The sequence below is a fragment of the Entamoeba invadens genome (genome assembly GCF_000330505.1).
Source record: "Entamoeba invadens IP1 unplaced genomic scaffold scaff_1105074725585, whole genome shotgun sequence".
Taxonomy (NCBI): domain Eukaryota; phylum Evosea; order Mastigamoebida; family Endamoebidae; genus Entamoeba; species Entamoeba invadens.
Window position 1 is genome coordinate 30,670 of NW_004440451.1, and position 19,816 is coordinate 50,485.

The following is a 19,816-nucleotide window of genomic DNA, read 5'->3' on the forward strand; positions in this document are numbered from 1 at the left end:
AATCGACTTCTTCACATCTTCCATTGTTGTTAATGAGAGTTAAATTGTTCACTCCTTTTAATTTACAAATTTGACACATTCCATAAGTTTGGTATATTAAACAATTGTCCGTTGCTTCACATTTTCCATCTTTTAAAGTGTAATTCTGAGTACAAATAAGACATCGATGAGATACTTTATACACACAATTAATTATTTCTATACACCTTCCATTTTCATAGTAATAATTATATGGACATTGAATACACACACTTCTATTGTATGAACAGTCCAAGCAATTTGCGTCAATACATTCATATATAAATTCACACGTCTGAGTTTTAGAGTTATAGCGATACCCAAGTTCACATCTTTGTCCACTCAATATATAAAATCCACTCGCATTGTTCAAAGCTGCATTAAAATACACATTCCCATATTTCATGTAATTTTCGGATATAAAGAGAACGGTTTTAGTGAGTTTAAAAAGTGTTATAGTTGGCTTCGATATCGAATTAATTCCAAGAACAAACGTTTCTGTTTTACAGAAGAAAATATTGAACGTCCCAACCATCGCACTTTCATTATTAAGACTTGAAATATTTTGTTGCACCTTTTTGTAATGATCGAATTTTCCGTTTTCATTTGTCGTATTTATAGTTAACAGAAAAGAAGTGATGTTTTTCAATGGAGTCAAATAATAAGGCATTGAACTTGGTGGACAATATGGTTCTGTGAACTTAAATTCATTTTTCATATAATCAAAGTGCTCAACATGACAAAAGAAGTCGGTCAAATTTCCATATCTCAAAAGTTGTTTAAAGTACAGGTGTGTGCCTGTTGGGATATACCCATTATAAACACTTCTTGAACAAAATATGTCAAAGCTGTCACTATAAGTAATAAGTGGAAGATTGATAGTGTCGACTCGAGTGGTGATAATAATGGGAAAGTCTTGAATTGTTCGATTACTTAACACAAATTTGACATCATCGAGTGTTATACTGTTTTCAGCTGAAATAAAAGAGTTTCCAGAAATCAGAAAATGTGTATTACGGACTCGCAAAGAGTCACATTCAATTCGTTTAAATTCACTACTTGTGAATAAAATATATAACTAATTAGTTTTATTAAACTTTTGAATACAATTTAATATCACCTAATGTTAACATTGCAATTTAATTATAATAATTATAATTATATATATAATTATTATAATTATAATTATTATAAATATAATTATAATAATTGTAATAATTATAAATAAAATTATACTTTACGTTTTTATACCTACAATTTTCAATTCGTTTATTTAATTAAATATATAAAGAACATTCTCCATTTAATTTATACAATGGCATTCATCTATTAACTTCCACCAATTTTTATATTATTGCTTTATTTAAAAATATACCATACAATATGTTGTAATAAAAATATTCATTTTAATATCAAAACAACAAACAATTGGCTTGCACAATTTTCAACAACACCGTTTTCATTAACTGACGAATCAAGATAAAAATTTTCAACATTTGTAATTTCAATGTCTTTGAAAGTGTTCAATAGAGAATAAGAATTTATTTCAATGAAAGCTTGTTGTATTCGAATACTATCAGTTGCATTAACTAAAGATCCGGAGTTAATTAAAAACGTTGTATTTCCCTTTATTTCCAAAAATGATTTGATTTGAAGTACCGAGTTATTACAAATCTCAACATTTGCATTATCTAATACTCTGAAATATGAATAAGATAATACGTAAACGTTAAAACACATTTTAAAAAATGCCAACTCGTTTATTTCTATTTGCCCATGAGCTTCTAATTGAGTTTCTGAAACCAACGAAAAATTTGCAAATCCAAAAATGTTCAAAGCCGACGCCAAAATTATTTCCGACTTGTTCTCAGCCACAAAAGTCGCGTTTTCTAATATTTTTAAAAAACTTTGAGTGGTAAAATTGCAGTGATTGTTCATTCTAAAAATTGCCTCCCCCTCGATGTAAAATAGATTAAAACTATTCAACGTGGAATATTCGTTCAACGTCGTTTCCGATGAATTTTGTAAACGAACTTCTTCAGAAACTGTTATCTGTGAATTGTTAAATATACACATTTTGCTTGAGTCTTGTAGAATGAATCTCTTACTGACTGAAACATTCGAATTGTCAGAAACTTTGAGTGTTGAATATTCTGCACAGACGATACTATCTCCCAACACCCAATTCGCGTTATTTGAAATGGAGAAAATGGGTGGGTCGGTGTTTGTAATGTTGATCATGACGTCGCCATAAGATGTGCACATCTCTGTAAAATTGAGTGGTGATGTAATGGTGTTTTGAAATGGACACATCTGTGCTTGGGCATACACAAAGAAAAATATATAATAGAGATGTTGAACTAAAATCAAGAACATCATTTAAGTTTTTTAGTTGTTTTTCGTTCGTAAAATGCCGTTGTTTTTTTAATAAACTTTTTTATTTAATTCTTTTAAGTAAAACTATCCTTTACATTTTTTTCAACACAAAATAACAAAATTTACATTTTAAAACTAACGAAAAATATTTAATGTTGTTTTTATTTTTTAAATAAATAACATGATTAGAACAAGATCCAATATGTATTTTTTATGATATTACTAAAAACCATAAAATTAATGAAATTTTAAATAACAATTAAATTATTATATTATGTAAAGAGAATAAATGGACATGGGGATGAAGGACAAATAATGTTCTTTGTGTATTAGAAACGTCCTCTTGCTTTTAAGATATTTCTTTTTATTTTATTGGTGTTTGCTTATTTTTTCAAAACTATATAATTTGTTATTTTTTTATCAATAATTTACTATTAAAAACAAAAAAAATGTTTCTAAAAATAAATTTAATTACAGACAAACGCTATACAAAAAAATTTGGTAATAAATTAATGGTTTTAAAAAATAATTCATTTTTATGAAACATTTTGAGTCAACTATTAAAGTGGCATTTTTAATTTGTGGATCAAAAACTCCCTATTTTTGAGTTTAAAGAATCGATACAATAATATTATTGTGTCTTTTTGTTTCTATTGTAAGTTTAAAAGTACAAACAAAATATATTTGAGTTTATAACGGACGATTATGAATTAATTTCACAGTATTATATTTTATAATACATATTAAAACTTGATATAATTTGTTTTTATTGACTAATAACAAATTTAGTCTTTAAAAATACAAATGAACATGAACACCATTTAAAAACAACACACTCCATCTAGTTTTGAGATTGGGAAGTGGATTACAAATTTATAATTTTTGAAGGATATATAATAAAATACTGTTAACTAAAATTAATACAAAATCTTTATTAAACAAAATCACTTGCCATTAATTTTTTGAATGTTAAATTGATTGATTTTAACATTAAATTTAAAAGCTCAAGTTCTTTTAGTTAATCTCAAATAAAAGTTTAACATTTCAGTCAATTTTACGTTGTTGAGTCATTTCTATCTTATTTCTTTAAGGAATAAACTGTTTGAAAGTAAAAGTGTTTTTACAATTATTTAAAAACAATTATATTTGACACAACACACTAATTGATTAATGTTCTTACTGTTCACTTTTAAGCAATATTTATGTTCATAAATGTTTAAATTAAATATAAACAAGATAACAACATTGATTTAAAAATATGTTCAATCGATTGATTTCTTGTTATAATCAATATGATCATCGACATTGTAATTTGAAGATGGAGTCTCTCCAGTTGCATATGCCTTGTTTCTGTTGATTTTGGTTTTGTCATCAAAGCAGTGTACTAAAACGCCGTTAACACAAGTATTGCTCGTTAACAATTCTTCTGTTTTGAAGCAGTATCCTCCACAGTCTGGTGCTGGCATTAGACACTTACCCAACTTTAAGACGCCACTATTATTGAAAATCATATATTGGTACGAGATTTGGTTTTCAATATGGCATTCGTCGTTATAATACATCCCATTTTTATCCCCAAGTTCACACCCTTTGTTTTTATCACTCACAAAAGCAATGTTTCTAACATTGTAATCGAGGTTGAAATAACTGTGGCAGTTAGAAGACGTTTTTGGTGTTCCAGTACAATCTGGTGTTGTGTAAGTGTAATTAGTAAAACAAGAAAGATTGAATTTTTGACTGACTCCATCATAAGTAACTTTCTTTAATCCATCCCCAGTACGAATACATTTATTATCTTCATATATCCAATTTCTTGGAAAGACTATACAATCAGTTGGAACAGCTTCATACAACTTCTTTGTTGTGGAGCCAAAAGAAGTCGCGAATATAAAGAATGTGATAATAAACATTTTATTTGAATGTATTTTTTAGTCGCAAGTTTCTTTTTATTTGAATAATTTCTAATTAAAGACGCTATTAACTATATTTAATAAATACCCAAATTTGGTTTATTATATATTTTTAGGTTAATTGTTATAATTTTTAAATATAATATAATCAATTCTAAGTTCAATATATCCAAATACCGATGTGGCGATTTTAAGGGTATATTTATACATTTTAATCATCAGAACAAGACCCTGGTTTGCATTTTTTTCTGATAAAAACAAATTAAAAAATTATTTGTTTAAATGGTTAATTTGATTTGATTAACTTTAATGAAAACAAAACTTTCTAAAATGTAATTAAATTATTTTTTTTATTTTTATAATAATTATTGTCCATGACAAAGAAAACAAATACAACCCAATTTATTAATTATTAGATAATTTAAAACAATGTTTTGTATATAGTCTGTCTTTAAAGTTGTGTATTTATTAAACTTGTTATGTTGACAAAAATACAATATAATTATTTCAATCATTTTGAATTAAAAAAATATAAACTGGTAATTTTAATGTAAAAAATATTATTTTGGGGTACTTATATTCGTTTTATTATAGTGGGTTAAATAACACAAAAAATAAATCATATTAGACAACATTGTGAAATTGTTTTTTTTTCTAATAAATTTATAAATTCAAATAAAAAAAACAACTGAATATATTTAAAGAAATAGAATGTTTTGTTTTTATTGCAAAAATTAACACAATAAAAAAGTATATTTAGATAATAATTAGACCTTAAAACTTCAATGCTTGTTATATTCTTATTTGTTACAACTTCTTTGGGTCGAATTGATTTTGCTTTGGGTGCAGGAAGTGATTGTTATAGTTATGGCGATTTCAGACTTTACAAAAGAGACATGTGCAAAAGAACTGAAACTGGTTCTGTGATATACACAGCGGACAAGACGGGGATGTATATGATAGAAAAGAAATTTGCTTCAAAAGATTGCTCAGGAACACCAACAGTTCAAGATGCAAAATTTGAATACAGCTTTATGATTCCAAAAAGAGTAGACTATGTTGGATTTACAAGTGACAAGAATGAAGGTTGTCAATTAAAAGATAAGATTGATGGAGTTTACCATTCGTCGAGATGTTATCATGCACTTGGTTTCTACAAGTACGAAATTGCAACTGAAAACGGTAAACATTATTTAATGAAAAGATCATACAATACTGTTGACTGTCTTCCAAGAGACTTTGACAATAGCTATACGGAAAAGACATTGTGTAATGTCTGTGTCAATGGAGTGTTAACTATGTGTTATGGAGTTGATGGTGTTCCAGCTTATGTGGATTTCACAAAAGAAACTGCTGATCAGAGCACTGATATAGAGCCAAGCAAAACCCCCGAAGAAAGCAAAACTCCAGAGCAAAGCAAAACTCCTGAAGAAAATAAAAGTGAAGGAAGCACTACTACATCAGAGAATGGAGAGCAAAATAATAATAACAATGGAGAAGATAACGCTTTCAAAACTCTTGTCTTATTAGTTTTTGTCATTGCTACTATGTTTTAATTCAATGAATTTATTTATAATAGTAACATTTTTATAATTCTATTAACACAACAAAAAATGATAAACGATAAAATTATAATATATAATAAATCATTATTTTATATAACAATTGTATTTTAAAAAATTAAACTTTGGCTATTAAACTCTAACATACTCTCAACTATTGTTTTATTCTGAAAAAGTTCAAAAAATCATTGTAATTGCAATCAAATTATTTTTCAATAAATAAAAATATTTATATTAAGACTATTATTTCAGAAAAAAAATGATTTGTAATTGTCGGTATTGTTGGGACATGTTTTGCTGTTTCACATCGTTTTTACAAATTTTTAGAATTTTTAAACAATTGAAAAAGAATTTTATTGTATTTATTATTATTATAAAAAGTTGACAAAGTTTTTGTATTAAAAATATCAATTTTGATTAAGCCAGATGTCGAACTAGTTATTTTATTTTGAATAATCGAGATTCCAATTGTTCAAAGATTTATTAAAACATTTAATAACATTTTGTTCCAGGTGCTAAGACAATTTAGTGATTATTGGAACTTAATGTCAACACCATTCAACAATTTGATTTTTCACAATTGCAACGAATGACTAATGTAAATAAAATGAAGGGTGTCATACACTTGATATTAGATTGTTTTGTAAAACAGCACTCTGTTATAAAATCACTATAGTGACAACTGCAAGTGTTTGTGGTTTTGTGTATTATTTACTAATGGTGTCATCTCACAGATTTAACTTATTTAATATTAAAAAATATATGTAAATGTTTATTCTTGAAAACTTTAAAACAGAAAAATAAAAAAAAATAAAAATATAGTGAATGTGTCAACTGTGAAACTGCACACGAAAACTGTTCGAGTTGTTCAGTTGATGGAAATTGCACCGAATGTAAAAGTTCTTTTATGTTAAAAGAGGGTGTTTGTGTTGAGTGCTCAACTTCAAATCCAAATTGCCACGTTTGTGCAACGACAAGTTCGAGGTGTTTGTCGTGTGGTGTTGGGTATGGTGTTGATGATAATGGACAATGCCAGAAGTGTGTTGATGTGAATTGTCTTGACTGTGAGTTGTATGATAAGTGTTCAAAATGCAAAGAAGACACAATTCTCACAGACGGGAGTTGTGTGAGTTGCAGTGTTGACAACTGTAAGACGTGTGACTTGAATGGGTTTTGTGTTGAGTGCGAATCCAATTATTATCCAAATGATGGCGTTTGTCAAAGCTACGACTTGAGTTCTCTGAACTGTGTTGAAACGTCAACAACCAGAAACGAGTGTCTGAAGTGCAACATAAATTATTATTTGAAATTGGGCAAGTGCTATCCATGTAACTCGTTTGATCCCAATTGTGTTGAATGCAACAACAGCACATGTTTAAAGTGTTCAGAAGGAACATATCCAAATAGGGTTGGAAAGTGTTCGCCATGCAACAACATGGCAAACTGCACAAAGTGCCAACAAACAGCGCCCATTTGCACTGAGTGCTCTTTTACGTCCTCTCCAAATGGGCAATTGGTAAATGGGTATTGCAAAGATTGCACTGTTGACGGCTGTGTGAAATGCAAAACAAAAACGTCTGGTGCTAATGTGTATCCCGTTTGTGATATTTGTGCACCAGGGTATAACCTCAACTCAAATAATGAATTCTGTTATCCAAACACGATTGACGATTGTGAAGAGTATGAAAACAACACCAACACTTGTTCGAAAAGTAAAAATGGATTCACATTGAATGCAAATACATGTCAAAGTTGTTCCTCTACACTTTCTAGTTGTGAAGAATGCGCGTCAACATCAATTTGCACAAAGTGTTCAGAGGAATTTACTGTTGGCACAGACAACACTTGCCACACCTGTTCGGATGTAATGCCAAATTGTGATAAATGTTATTCTGACACTTCAAAATGCAAAGAGTGTGCAGTTGGGTATTACGTCACAGAAGATTTGACATGTTCGAGTTGTGATTCGGTGATATCGAATTGCAGTGAGTGTTACAATTTGGAAGGTGTCAAATGCACAAAATGCAATTTTGGGTCATACATTGAAAATGGAAAATGTGTTGAAGTCAAGGCAAACGAGTTCAAAACATCAGAAACTACTTCGAAAGCGTGTCGCCTTCAAATACAAAACTGCTACAGCTGCAACTACACGACAAGAGGCGCCACTTTTGACACTGCAGTCGAATGCAACAGATGTCTTGATGGGTATGGCTTTGTTTCAAGCACAACGAGAGTCTGTGAGATCTGTCACAACGAAGTTGATAAGAGTCAAGTTTGCATTACATGTGAAGATGGGTGCAAGAGATGCTTCATAAAAAATGATGTTACAAAAACAACGTCATGTGTTTCTTGCGAAGATGGATTTGCATTGAGGAATGGAATGTGTCTTAAAATAGAAAACCGTGAGTATTGTCTTGATGAGTTGCACAATGTCGGCTGTGAGTCGTGCGCCAACTACTATTCGACTGTTGAAATTGGCACGAAGTGCTCACCGAATAACAGAAACGCAACTTGTTCGTCTACAACGAAAAGGGTGAGTGTTTTGAATATAACGACAAACCAAAAGTATCATATTCAATCAAAACAAAAGAAGTGAGTGACGTCAATTGCCAAGAGGGTGAATACCAGAAAGGGCACTGTCTGTCTTGTCGACTTGGTTTTGCCCCAAACTTGTCAAGTCCACCCGTTTGTACAAATTGCGGGTGCAGAGAGTGCAACAAGATCAACGAGTGCAAAATATGTATCAGCGAATCAAACAACAACATTGGAATTTGCACAAGTGACAGCAACCGCTTTTCAACTACAAACAACACCTGTTTGAAATGCACAGATAATCATTACATAACAAATGGAAAGTGTGAAGTGTGTGATCAGAGTTGTGTGTCGTGTTCAAGTGACAACAAAAAGTGTTTGAAATGTGAAGATGGTTTTGTACTAGTGAATGATGAATGTGTTTCGCTTGAAGAGTCAAATTGTGTTATTCAAAATGATGTTACATGTCGTTGTGAGTTATGTAGAGAAGGGTTTGTGTTTGACGCATCAAATAAGTGCAAAGAAAACAGTATAGCAAATTGTCTGAATGAAAACTCAAACAAGTGTGTGAGATGTCTACCAACAACTCTTTTGGGTATTTCCAACAGCGAAACGGTTTGTTCTAAAAGTGCAACAATAAACAACTGTGAAATTCAAAGCTCAATCGGTTGTGCGAAGTGCGAAAGTGGGTATTTCATGAATGGGATAGAGTGTGAGTGATGTGATAAGAACTGTGAGAAGTGTGACACAAATGCAACGACATGCATATCTTGCTATTTTGGGTTTGTTCTCAACGTGCAAACGAATCACTGTGATTCGAGTGAAGATATAAAAACCTCATGTGTCAAATTTTTGAGTGATGGAGGATGTGCAATATGCCAAAATGAGTATTATTGGCAAGGGAGAAATTGCTACAAGTGTGGCAACAACTGCACCACTTGTTCGCAAAACGAAGGCAATTGCCTGACGTGCAATCTGGAAAACGGATTTTATCAGAACGACACAAATGGGATTCATTGCATTCCAGTGAGCAAACTTGCAAACTGTTTGAAGTATGATATAATTGGATGTGTTCAATGTAAGAATGGGTATTTCTTGGACCGAGAAAAGTGTGAGAAATGTACTAAAAATTGTGAGTTGTGTGTGTCATCTGATTTTTGTCAAAATTGTGTTGATGATTACGTTTTAGTCAAAAGTAGATGTGAATATTACACAACAATAAAGTATTGTGCAAGTGCTACAAATGGTTTATGTTCAAGTTGTACACCAAAATATGATCTTTCAATTGATAAATTAAGTTGCTTCAAACATCAAAACAAAACGCTTTCGATTGCACTTCCCGTTGTAATTACAGTCATTATAATGATAGTATTAATAATCACAATGTTTGTGGTGTGTCTCTTTTACAAATCACACAAATCAAAGAAAATACTACAAAAGACCACATGCGAGTTTTCAATGAAAAAGTCAAACATCAACTTTATTGAATATTCTCCAGGAGTCACGTTGAACAAAACATCACTCGACTTCTCTGTTGACTTTGATACAATTTGTTCACTTCCAATTGACAAACCAAGTCGTGACCTCCTCTGTGTTGGAAACAACTCAAAACATACTGTGAAAGTCCAACTGACGTATAAAACGACAAGTGAAAAATACGCCATCAGGGTAACTCCATCTCTGGCAACACTGTCATCTGGGAAAGCTGTTGAATTTGAAATATTTGTAACACCTCTGTGCACGTGTAGCATCAGTGAAACTATTGCAATTGTCCTTCTTAATACGTCGAAGGGTGAGCAGATGTCCCTCAACTTTCCCATCAAGTTTGAGAGTGAGAAGTCGAGTCACCTTGATGCTGACGAAGTAATTTGTGAAAAGAAGATAGGTGAAGGCTCCTTCGGTGTTGTTTACATTGGTAATTACATTGGGAACAAAGTAGCAATTAAAAAGATGAAAGAAGTCGAACACAATGAAGAGTCAATGGAAGAATTTAAAAAGGAGGTTGAGATGTTAGATAAGTTCCGTAGTGAATATGTCGTTCACTTCTATGGCGCCGTCTTTGCACGTAAAAAGTGTGTATGGTCACTGAATTTGCGACATATGGAAGTCTTCAAGACTTGATGAAACACAAAACTTCGAATGAAATTAACATGAAGTTAAGAGTGAAAATTTGTCTTGACGCTGCTAAAGGTATATTGTATTTACACGAAAATGGGATATTACAGAGAGACATCAAACCAGACAACATTTTAGTCTTTTCACTGGAGACTATCGAAAAGGTTAATGCTAAATTGACTGATTTTGGAAGTAGTAGAAACGTCAATTTACTAATGACTAACATGACATTCACCAAAGGGATTGGAACACCAACTTATATGGCACCCGAGGTTTTAAAAAAAGAAAAGTACAAGATGAGTGCTGACATCTTTTCATTTGGAATAACAATATACGAGTGTGTTGGGTGGTGTGAGGCGTACCCAAAAGATGAATTCAAATTTCCATGAAAAATAGCAGAGTTCGTTATTTCTGGAAAGCGTGTGAACAAAAATCCATCAATGAGTGATAACATTTTCAACATCATTTCTGAATGTTGGAAACAGGATATGAACAATCTTTCAAAAATAGAAGACGTTGTTCACACTTTAGAAGTGTGTTAAACAACAATTACAATTTATTTTTCATAAATAATAATTTACTATTTAAACATAAAACGAGTTATAGCAGTTGCTATTCTTTTAAATGCAAAGTGTGACATATTTTTTTAAAAATTATAATTATAATATTTCTTTTTTATTGTGTTTTTTTGTTACTAAATGATAGGAGGGTATTTTAACATGATTATGGTATATTCTGATTATCCATTATTTTGAATTGATTTGCATTTTATTGATAACAAGTTGTTTTTATTAAGGTTTTTGATATCAATAATTACAAACATTTAAACACAAATTGTATTAACATTTAACTAATTAATTAATTAATAATATTTTAAAATGTTTATTATTTTTGTGAAATTTAACAAAATATAATTATTAACTTAACCACAATTATAATTATTATCATTCAAATGTCAAACCTAAAAAAATTATAGTTCAGAGACTGAATTAATTTACAAATATGTTTTTTCTTTTAATGGACAATTACTATTGTGGGCGCCTTTAAGCATTCGACTTGATGATGACTATGATGTATGCATTTTTGGTTTCACTGATATGCGAATAATCCGCTTGTTAAATTTAGGCAATTGCCATGGTGTAACAACACCAACAGAACCCTTGGTTCATTACCCTCTTGATGTATAGTATTTACTACCATTTCCATGGTATTCATGTATTTATTTAAATGTGACAACTGTTAATATCTTTTTGGTCCCAGCCAAATAGAGGTTGGTATATTTAGAAACCAGTTTTCAGTCATTTGATAACCATTGTATGAGACGCTGTCCGAAGTGAGTTTCGCTTCAATAGGAACAAACAGTGTATCTTTATGTAATTGTTTGATCATATAAAAATGTGTTTTAATATTGTTCTGTGTTTTTTATTTTTGTTATTCCAGTAAAATAGAATATACTTTGAATTGACTTTTGTTGTTTTTCTTCTTTTTAAGGTAGTATATAATTTTTACCGTATTTTGCTTTTTATAATTAAAAAATTTCTGGTAGTTAAGCCGAAAAACACATTGTACAGTAGAAAATAAAAGTAATTGTAATACAAAAAAGAACTATAAATTGTACATTTTTACTATTTTTAAATTATTGTGTTTTTATTATCTACCTTACATTATTAAGTTTTTTTCATATTTTTTTTAATTTTTATGTTATAATAAATTTTACATTGTTTTAAAAATCTATAAACTTCAATAATACCAGTTAATAATTATACAAAATACCTATTTTTTATTTGTTTTTTAAAAAATTGTTCGTTTTGATTTTTGATTGAATGGAGTTATTTATAATAATGTCAAAGCAAAAAACATCAAAGATATGCTTTGATAATTAAATAAAACAATAATATTTGTATATTTTTAATTTTGAGCATTTTATTCCTGTGACTGGAATATAGTTTACAATACAGATGTTTATATAACTTTTATAGTTGGTTTGAATTATTATTGTTGTTATATTTAAGAATATTATTTCTGTTTATGAATAAGTATTCAAAGAAAAAATGTAGTTTTAATTGGTTTTTTATCTATTACCAAAATGGTTTTATCATCATAATTGGACAAAACTTTTATTTCTTATTGATTTTTATATTTAGACTGTGAACATAATGCTCATTTTAAAACCTAAACATCGCTTTTAACTTGTTTCATCACCAACATATATAAGTTGTATACATTTGAACTTCGAAATATTTAAAAATACGTTTAAACAACAAATGTAAACAACGTTTTTTTTGAAAAACATGTTGTTTCAAATTAAAATTTCATCAAGTTTTATAAAGTTAAATATAATTAGACAGCCTTTGTTTCTGAAATGCTTTTCAAACATATAAATTAATTGTCAAATTTGACTTCATTTAATAAAACAATTTAAAATATTTTATAGCATGTAACGCTAATATCAAGTTCATACTTATCGACATTTTTTGTATATCGTATTGTTTTTAGGCAACAAAGTTAAATATGAAAAACCTTATGGAATTACTTGTATTTTTTTATTTTTTAATCTGTATATTTATAACTAAAACTTGTGGCAGACGTATTTTTGTTGATTCTGTTGATAATTGGACTCATTATAGAATCCTCAATATCAACAATTACCGTATGACTTTAATAATTAGTGTATGAACATATTGAACATATATAGTGTTTATAAATATATCTCATCTTTTAAATTTATTTCAGCGCCTTACCTTTTTGGATGATGAATAATTGTAATGAAAAGTCGGTTTTTTAATTAAAAAGTGTTTGTTCCAATCATTTCAATTTGTCAAAAAAATAGTTATCAATATTATTGGTTTACTATAACAACCAATTTATATAAATTTACATGTCAATGAATATTAATTCTGTAAAGTGTAAGTACTTTTTCTTTCCACAACTAAATTCGTTAATTGTGAAAATCGGAGAGTCTAGTACAAGTACGTTCTAGACATTTAATAATACTAGTGTTGTATTATATCATTTATACATTTTAAATATAAATAATAAATGTATTTAAATTTAAATGTTGCAGACAATAATGTCACTTTTAACTTATATTTTTTGTATAACAATTCAAAAGTCTGCACTCAAATTAAGAACACAAAATGTGGCGTTAAATTTTGTTTTGAAAGTATAAAATATCAATTAAAGACAATCTAATTTATTTAAACTTAATGGTGTCAAGAAAATAATAATACAGTGCTCATTGGTTTCAAATCGATAATATTTTTTAATAAATCGATTATGTTTTTATATTTTCGACAGTATTTTTTATGGTTTATATTGTATTTAATGAATTATATTACTTTTAATGAAATAGACTGTGTTTTTTATAAATTATATAGCATTTAATGAAAGTGATTATATTTGTTATAAATTATATGGCATTTTTCTAATTTATACAACATTTTTAGTAAAATCAATAGTTTTTTTCTAAAATATATAGGATTTTTGATAACTTATATAACTTTTGTTTGAAAATATTTTGCTTTTTTTACAAATTATTGGATATTCCCGAATATTAGGAATAAAAATACACATAATAAGCAAGTTATTATTTGTTAAAAATACTTAATATGTAACTATATTTATACTATTATATAACTAAATTTTAATCTATTTTTATTATTTATTTTAATACAAATTTTCACAATTATGACACATAATACAAATAATAAATTTATAATATAACTTTATCAATAATTATTACAAATATTTTATTATTGAATATATAATTATATATATTATATATTATATATATCATTATAATAGACTAATAAATGAACTATATTAACCATACATTGTTTAAAAACATTTGATTAAATATTTTCTTGGTTGTACACTCGAGGCCACACAATTTCCCTAACATTTTCAAAACAACTTTGGCACTCTTCTGGTTTAATAGTTAAAAAACCATCTCTGATTTTTTCAAGAAAATTTTCGATGCCATTCCAAGTCCTCACATTTTTTTCAACCCTACTTTTCCAGATCCCAAATATATTTTCAATTGGGTTTAGTGCTGGTGAGTACGCAGCATTAAATACGACAGTGTGGTTTGTATTATCTAGCATTCTTCTCATAGTGTTGTGAATATCACAATTATCCACCCAAAAAACGCATTGTCTCTGTTTTAAATCATACTCATGAATTAGGTACCGGAAGTAGTCTTCGAACGAATTTAACGTGTTTGTTCCACAAACCACATTGCAATAAGAGAGTCCGTCACAATCAACTGCGCATATGGAGGTGAGGCGAAGACCACCTTTTGATTTTGTGATGAAGGCTTCCTTCCCTCTAACTGACCAGCCATATGCAGGAGTTGATGCTACAGTCCAACTGGTTTCATATATACAAACCCAACGTGCTCCACCTGTTATATAACCCCTTAGAGTGTTTACTGCTGCAATTCTTTTTTCTTTATTATCTGGCGTGTTGCTTGTTGGCCCTCTTGTCTTTGTTCTTTTGAAAGAAAAAATAGGGACTTCTCTCTCTTCACCTGTTGCTGTTTTACCAGTCATGAAATTTCCAATTGATGATATCGAAGGTGCATAAAGATCAATGTCCTCTTTAGTAACAGCAACCTTGGATATTTTTGGAATATCCAAAATGATTTCGTCAACATCTTCTTCTTCGCGTAATTTTTCTTCTTGTGCTATCATTTTTCTAATTGAAGTTATTTTTGTTGTTGTGTCTTCTTTAATAGCTTTTTCTACCAATTTTTGAAAAGGTAAAGTACGGCTTTGTCTTCTATAATGATTTTTTGGATATATTGATATCCCTTTTCTTAACATTGAAAGATACTTTTCAATGTTTATTTTTTTAATCCCAATTATTTCTGAATATCGTGAAGCATTCATGTTATCACCATTTTTACTCCATAGTTCAACCAAAGAATCTCTTTGATCAATTGTAACACGAGAATAAGGTCGTGTATTTGTTTTCTTCTTTTTTGAATCCAATTTTCGGGGCCGACCCCGTGATCTTTTTTAAAGAGGTGGGATATCTTGATGGGGCAACATTACAGGTTGTACAGGTTGCCCTTGCATGGATAATGGTGCATTTTCATGATAGTCGTTTCTTGCTCCTGGATCTCTTCTGTCGATATAATCCAATTGCATGATATCATTTTTGCCCGTTATTTAAATATACATAATTATGTTAAAAAAATATCCTCATTGTGAAGAGGTTCTAAATAAAAATAGATTAAAATTTAGTTATATAATAGTATAAATATAGTTACATATTAAGTATTTTTAACAAATAATAACTTGCTTATTATGTGTATTTTTATTCCTAATATTCGGGAATATCCAATAATTTGTAAAAAAAGCAAAATATTTTCAAACAAAAGTTATATAAGTTATCAAAAATCCTATATATTTTAGAAAAAAACTATTGATTTTACTAAAAATGTTGTATAAATTAGAAAAATGCCATATAATTTATAACAAATATAATCACTTTCATTAAATGCTATATAATTTATAAAAAACACAGTCTATTTCATTAAAAGTAATATAATTCATTAAATACAATATAAACCATAAAAAATACTGTCGAAAATATAAAAACATAATCGATTTATTAAAAAATATTATCGATTTGAAACCAATGAGCACTGTATTCTAATGTAATGTATCAAAACATTGTTATAAAAAGTTAATTAATTTACGTTTTAATTTTATTTTTTCTCCTCCTTCTTTTCAGTGGCAGCAGCTTTTGTTGTTGCTTCCTTTGGTACAGTAGCAGCTTCTTTTTTGCTCATTTCTTTGGCATGTTAAATTAATGATTTAAAAATAATTTTTTATTTTTTATTTTACTTTTATTATTGTGCTTATTAACACAGAATATTTGCTATTTAATTATCAAGATAAACACTGTAACAAATTTTTAATTATTTTTGATGTATCATTTTTTTGTTAACAACGTAATAAATAATAATGTCGATTGAGTAATCAGTATACATATATAATCATTTTGTACCTTTTCAATTTATTATAACATTAATAATGTTGAATTGAATGATAAGTTACTTTTAGTTTTTATTTGTTCAATTTAAATAAAAATGTTTTTGTTTTATTAATTTATTGAATAAACAATTTGTTTTGTTTGATAAGGTTACAAAAAAACTTTTGTTGTAAAGTTTTGTTGAAGAACTACAATAATCTGTTCTATTTAAGTCGAGTTTGGACTGTTTTTTTTCAATCGTTAATACACATGCCAAAGAAGAAAGAAAAGAAGGGGAGCCGCTGCTTCACCAAAGGAAGTAACACCCAAAGCTGAAGACACCGAAAAGAAGGAGGAGTATATTTAAAGTGTGATTAATAAATTTATTATCAATGTTATGTTTTTGTAACACAAAGTTTAATGGTTTTATTTTATCTTATTAACCATGTTATAAAATAATTTAAAACTGAAAATAACGTCACATGTGTTTATACACCTTTTAAAGATTTATTCAAATTACCATGTAAATGATATTTTTTAAAAAACATATTTGAAGCTTATATTCTCGTTAAATATTTTTATTAAGTTTTATAATTAAAAAACAGAAAATATTTTTTAAATAACATATGAATAATTGAATTACAAAAAAATATAAAACATGAAATAATGTTCAACAATTATAATAAGAGACTCAACTGAAAAAATTAATTGTTGGATTAACAATGATTTATAAAAGAGTTTATAAGCAACGTTTATTATAAATGTCCACTAATGTAATTATTAGAAATGTTTTTTGAAATAAGTGAGAATTTAACAATCATATTTTTAATTATGGTTATTAAAACTTTTCAGTAAAACTATTTCGATTGTTTTACTGAAATATTTAAATTAAGGTTGCACTTTAAAGAATAAAAAGTTTTATTTTATTTTTCTTCTTTTTTTTAATCAGTCACCCTCTTCGAAGGTTTCCAAAATCACAATCCTAATTACTTAAGTCACCATTTAATAATCAAAATGTTCATTTTCTTTTATAAATTCGTACGTTATAATATAACATTTTTGGCAATAATTATTATTAAAACGTCTAGCCTTATTTTTGCAAAAGTATTATGTGTTTTATCTAAAACTATATAATAAATTTATAAAACAACTCTGTACAATAAACAAAACTATTTTTATTTTATGTTTTTAATAATTGGATTTAAATATTGTTATTTATCTTTAACCCTAAAAGATAAAAAAAGTGAATCATTACTATATAATATTTTTATTATAAATTATAATTCACTCATCGAGTTTTCGTGAACTATACATAATTAATAGAAATTATAAACTATTGAACCCTGCCACATCACGATATGTATATAAAGAACGGTAAATTACATTCAATCCTTCTCGGCCTTTATGGCTTTGATCAAGTGTAGTATCTGTTCTAGCAAGCTTAATATCTTGCTCACCTCTACGGAGGTGCAAATATTAAACAATTTTTGCGCTGGGGTTTAGTCGTGTTGAGGCTTGCCAAAGACACGACTAGACAAGAATGTGCTTGGCTACGGCCATGTCGCATTCGCCCTCTATTTAACTTTATTATATTTTTTATTATATATTAACTTTTTATAGTCCATTTGAATTTATTTCAATAAACTATTTTTTATAATAATATATTTATAAAAATTAATACACCACAATTCTATTATTTAATAATATATTATTATAAAATTAATAATTAAAGAAAGTCAATAAATTACTCTTACTCCAGCCAGAAGTCATCCTTTACGATACTTTCTTTGATCTTGTCAATGTACTGCTCGAATTCTTGGCTAACTAACACTTTGAACATCTTAACAGGTGTGTCTTCAACGAATTTAATAACTCTAATGATTTTATCTGTTAATTTCTTATCTTTGGTATAGTTTTCGATCTTCTCATAAAGATCAGTGTAGATTTGATTGAAATTTTCTTGAGTACTTTCAAATCTTGTTCTGATCCTATTGTTCTCTTTTTCTTCACACACCATGAGTTCAAATTGGTAAATGTGTTCCGATACATAGCAACAATCAAAATTATCACAGACCTTGTCCAAGAGGTCTTCGGCTTGAAAATTTTTGAAAGTGAAATACAAATTTGAAACTTGATGAATTTTATCTTTGTTTGGAAGAACTTCAAGACGGTGCGTGTAGATGTTTTGCTCACCAATGTACTTCACAAAAACGTCGACGATTTCTGGAGTCACAGTGACGTCTTCAAATTCGACTCTGAAACGTGTATAAATATATGCATATTGCGACAAGAGATTTTTGTTATTATTACATAATATGACAATTAATTCTTCGATGTTTTGATACAGTTGTAGAATGTCTTCTTCCTCTTTTTTAAATTCAGGACTTTCAGTAATTGTTTTTTTCTTTCGGTCATATAAACTTTGATTTTTAATATGTTGGTGTTGTTCCCAAGCCGTTTCAATTAATTTGCGTTGCTCAAAGGCAAGTTTCACTTCATTTTCAGCTTTTCTATACTCTTCATCTTTCTCTATCAACACGGGAATTGACTTTTGTTACTTCGGCATTGTTTCTTTCAATTTACGAGTTTGACGTCTTTATATTTGTGAGATATGTTTCATACTTTTCATCCCAAAAAGAAATGGGATGAAAAGTATGAGGCATATTCCATACAAAAGAAACAATTGCTTTTTAGATATAACTATATTTATAGTATAATTTATAGTATTATATTCCAATTGAATCGATGAGTTTACATGTTTGTTTGAATAGTTATATTTTAGTTGTTAAATCTGAGTTATACAATTTATGATAATAGATAGAGTATTATATTAATATATTTTTAGTGCTTAGCAGTTTGTGAACAGAAGTGTTTTCCTATTTTTTTCAAACTGAAAAAAAATCACATTTAAGACGTGACCACCGTTAGACTTTTAATTTTTATAACATACAAAAAATAAAGCGTGCATACTTTTTGTGTGTTATTAATGATGCATCAAACGTGGACTGAAAAAATACAATATTAAAACTAAATCGTGTATTATTTAGAATAACTTTTAGTTTTTGGATTTGAATTTATATTAATATGTATGCGTGTTATAACAATCATATTTTTGGTATTGGAAGGGTTAAAAATGAAAAATATTAACTGTATTATATTGTAAAAATGAAGTTGTCAAAAAAATGTCAGATGATTCTTTTATTTTAATTTTATATTTTGGGTGTGTCGAATCATAGGTATTACTGACACTAAGCGAAAAATAGTACCATTTCAACGAACATTTTATGAATCATAAATGTAAAACGTTGTCGTAATATTATAATA

At 28.3% G+C, this 19,816-nt stretch overlaps 6 protein-coding genes across 6 annotated transcripts; 3 read left to right on the top strand and 3 right to left on the bottom strand.

The window, feature by feature from the left end:
- Positions 1-175: 175 nt before the first annotated feature.
- EIN_511920 (hypothetical protein) lies at positions 176-2,394 on the bottom strand (the record flags this gene model as incomplete). The annotated part of the gene is made up of 2 exons (XM_004258222.1): positions 176-1,073; positions 1,445-2,394. Coding segments are annotated over 2 exons (1,848 nt in total), but the record flags the coding sequence as incomplete, so codon positions are not given.
- Positions 2,395-3,656: 1,262 nt separating this feature from the next.
- Positions 3,657-4,304, bottom strand: EIN_511930 (hypothetical protein; the record flags this gene model as incomplete). The annotated part of the gene is made up of 1 exon (XM_004258223.1): positions 3,657-4,304. The coding sequence occupies one exon, from the start codon at positions 4,302-4,304 to the stop codon at positions 3,657-3,659; it is 648 nt and encodes a 215-aa protein (XP_004258271.1).
- Positions 4,305-5,089: 785 nt separating this feature from the next.
- EIN_511940 (hypothetical protein) lies at positions 5,090-5,860 on the top strand (the record flags this gene model as incomplete). Its single annotated transcript, XM_004258224.1, has 1 exon — positions 5,090-5,860. One exon carries the CDS (start codon positions 5,090-5,092, stop codon positions 5,858-5,860), a length of 771 nt encoding a protein of 256 aa, XP_004258272.1.
- Positions 5,861-6,773: 913 nt separating this feature from the next.
- On the top strand, positions 6,774-9,118 carry EIN_511950 (hypothetical protein; the record flags this gene model as incomplete). The annotated part of the gene is made up of 2 exons (XM_004258225.1): positions 6,774-8,379; positions 8,460-9,118. The coding sequence occupies 2 exons, from the start codon at positions 6,774-6,776 to the stop codon at positions 9,116-9,118; spliced, it is 2,265 nt and encodes a 754-aa protein (XP_004258273.1).
- Positions 9,119-9,856: 738 nt separating this feature from the next.
- On the top strand, positions 9,857-10,902 carry EIN_511960 (protein serine/threonine kinase, putative; the record flags this gene model as incomplete). The annotated part of the gene is made up of 2 exons (XM_004258226.1): positions 9,857-10,474; positions 10,555-10,902. 2 exons carry the CDS (start codon positions 9,857-9,859, stop codon positions 10,900-10,902), a joined length of 966 nt encoding a protein of 321 aa, XP_004258274.1.
- Positions 10,903-18,242: 7,340 nt separating this feature from the next.
- On the bottom strand, positions 18,243-19,058 carry EIN_511970 (hypothetical protein; the record flags this gene model as incomplete). The annotated part of the gene is made up of 2 exons (XM_004258227.1): positions 18,243-19,002; positions 19,051-19,058. 2 exons carry the CDS (start codon positions 19,056-19,058, stop codon positions 18,243-18,245), a joined length of 768 nt encoding a protein of 255 aa, XP_004258275.1.
- Positions 19,059-19,816: the final 758 nt, after the last annotated feature.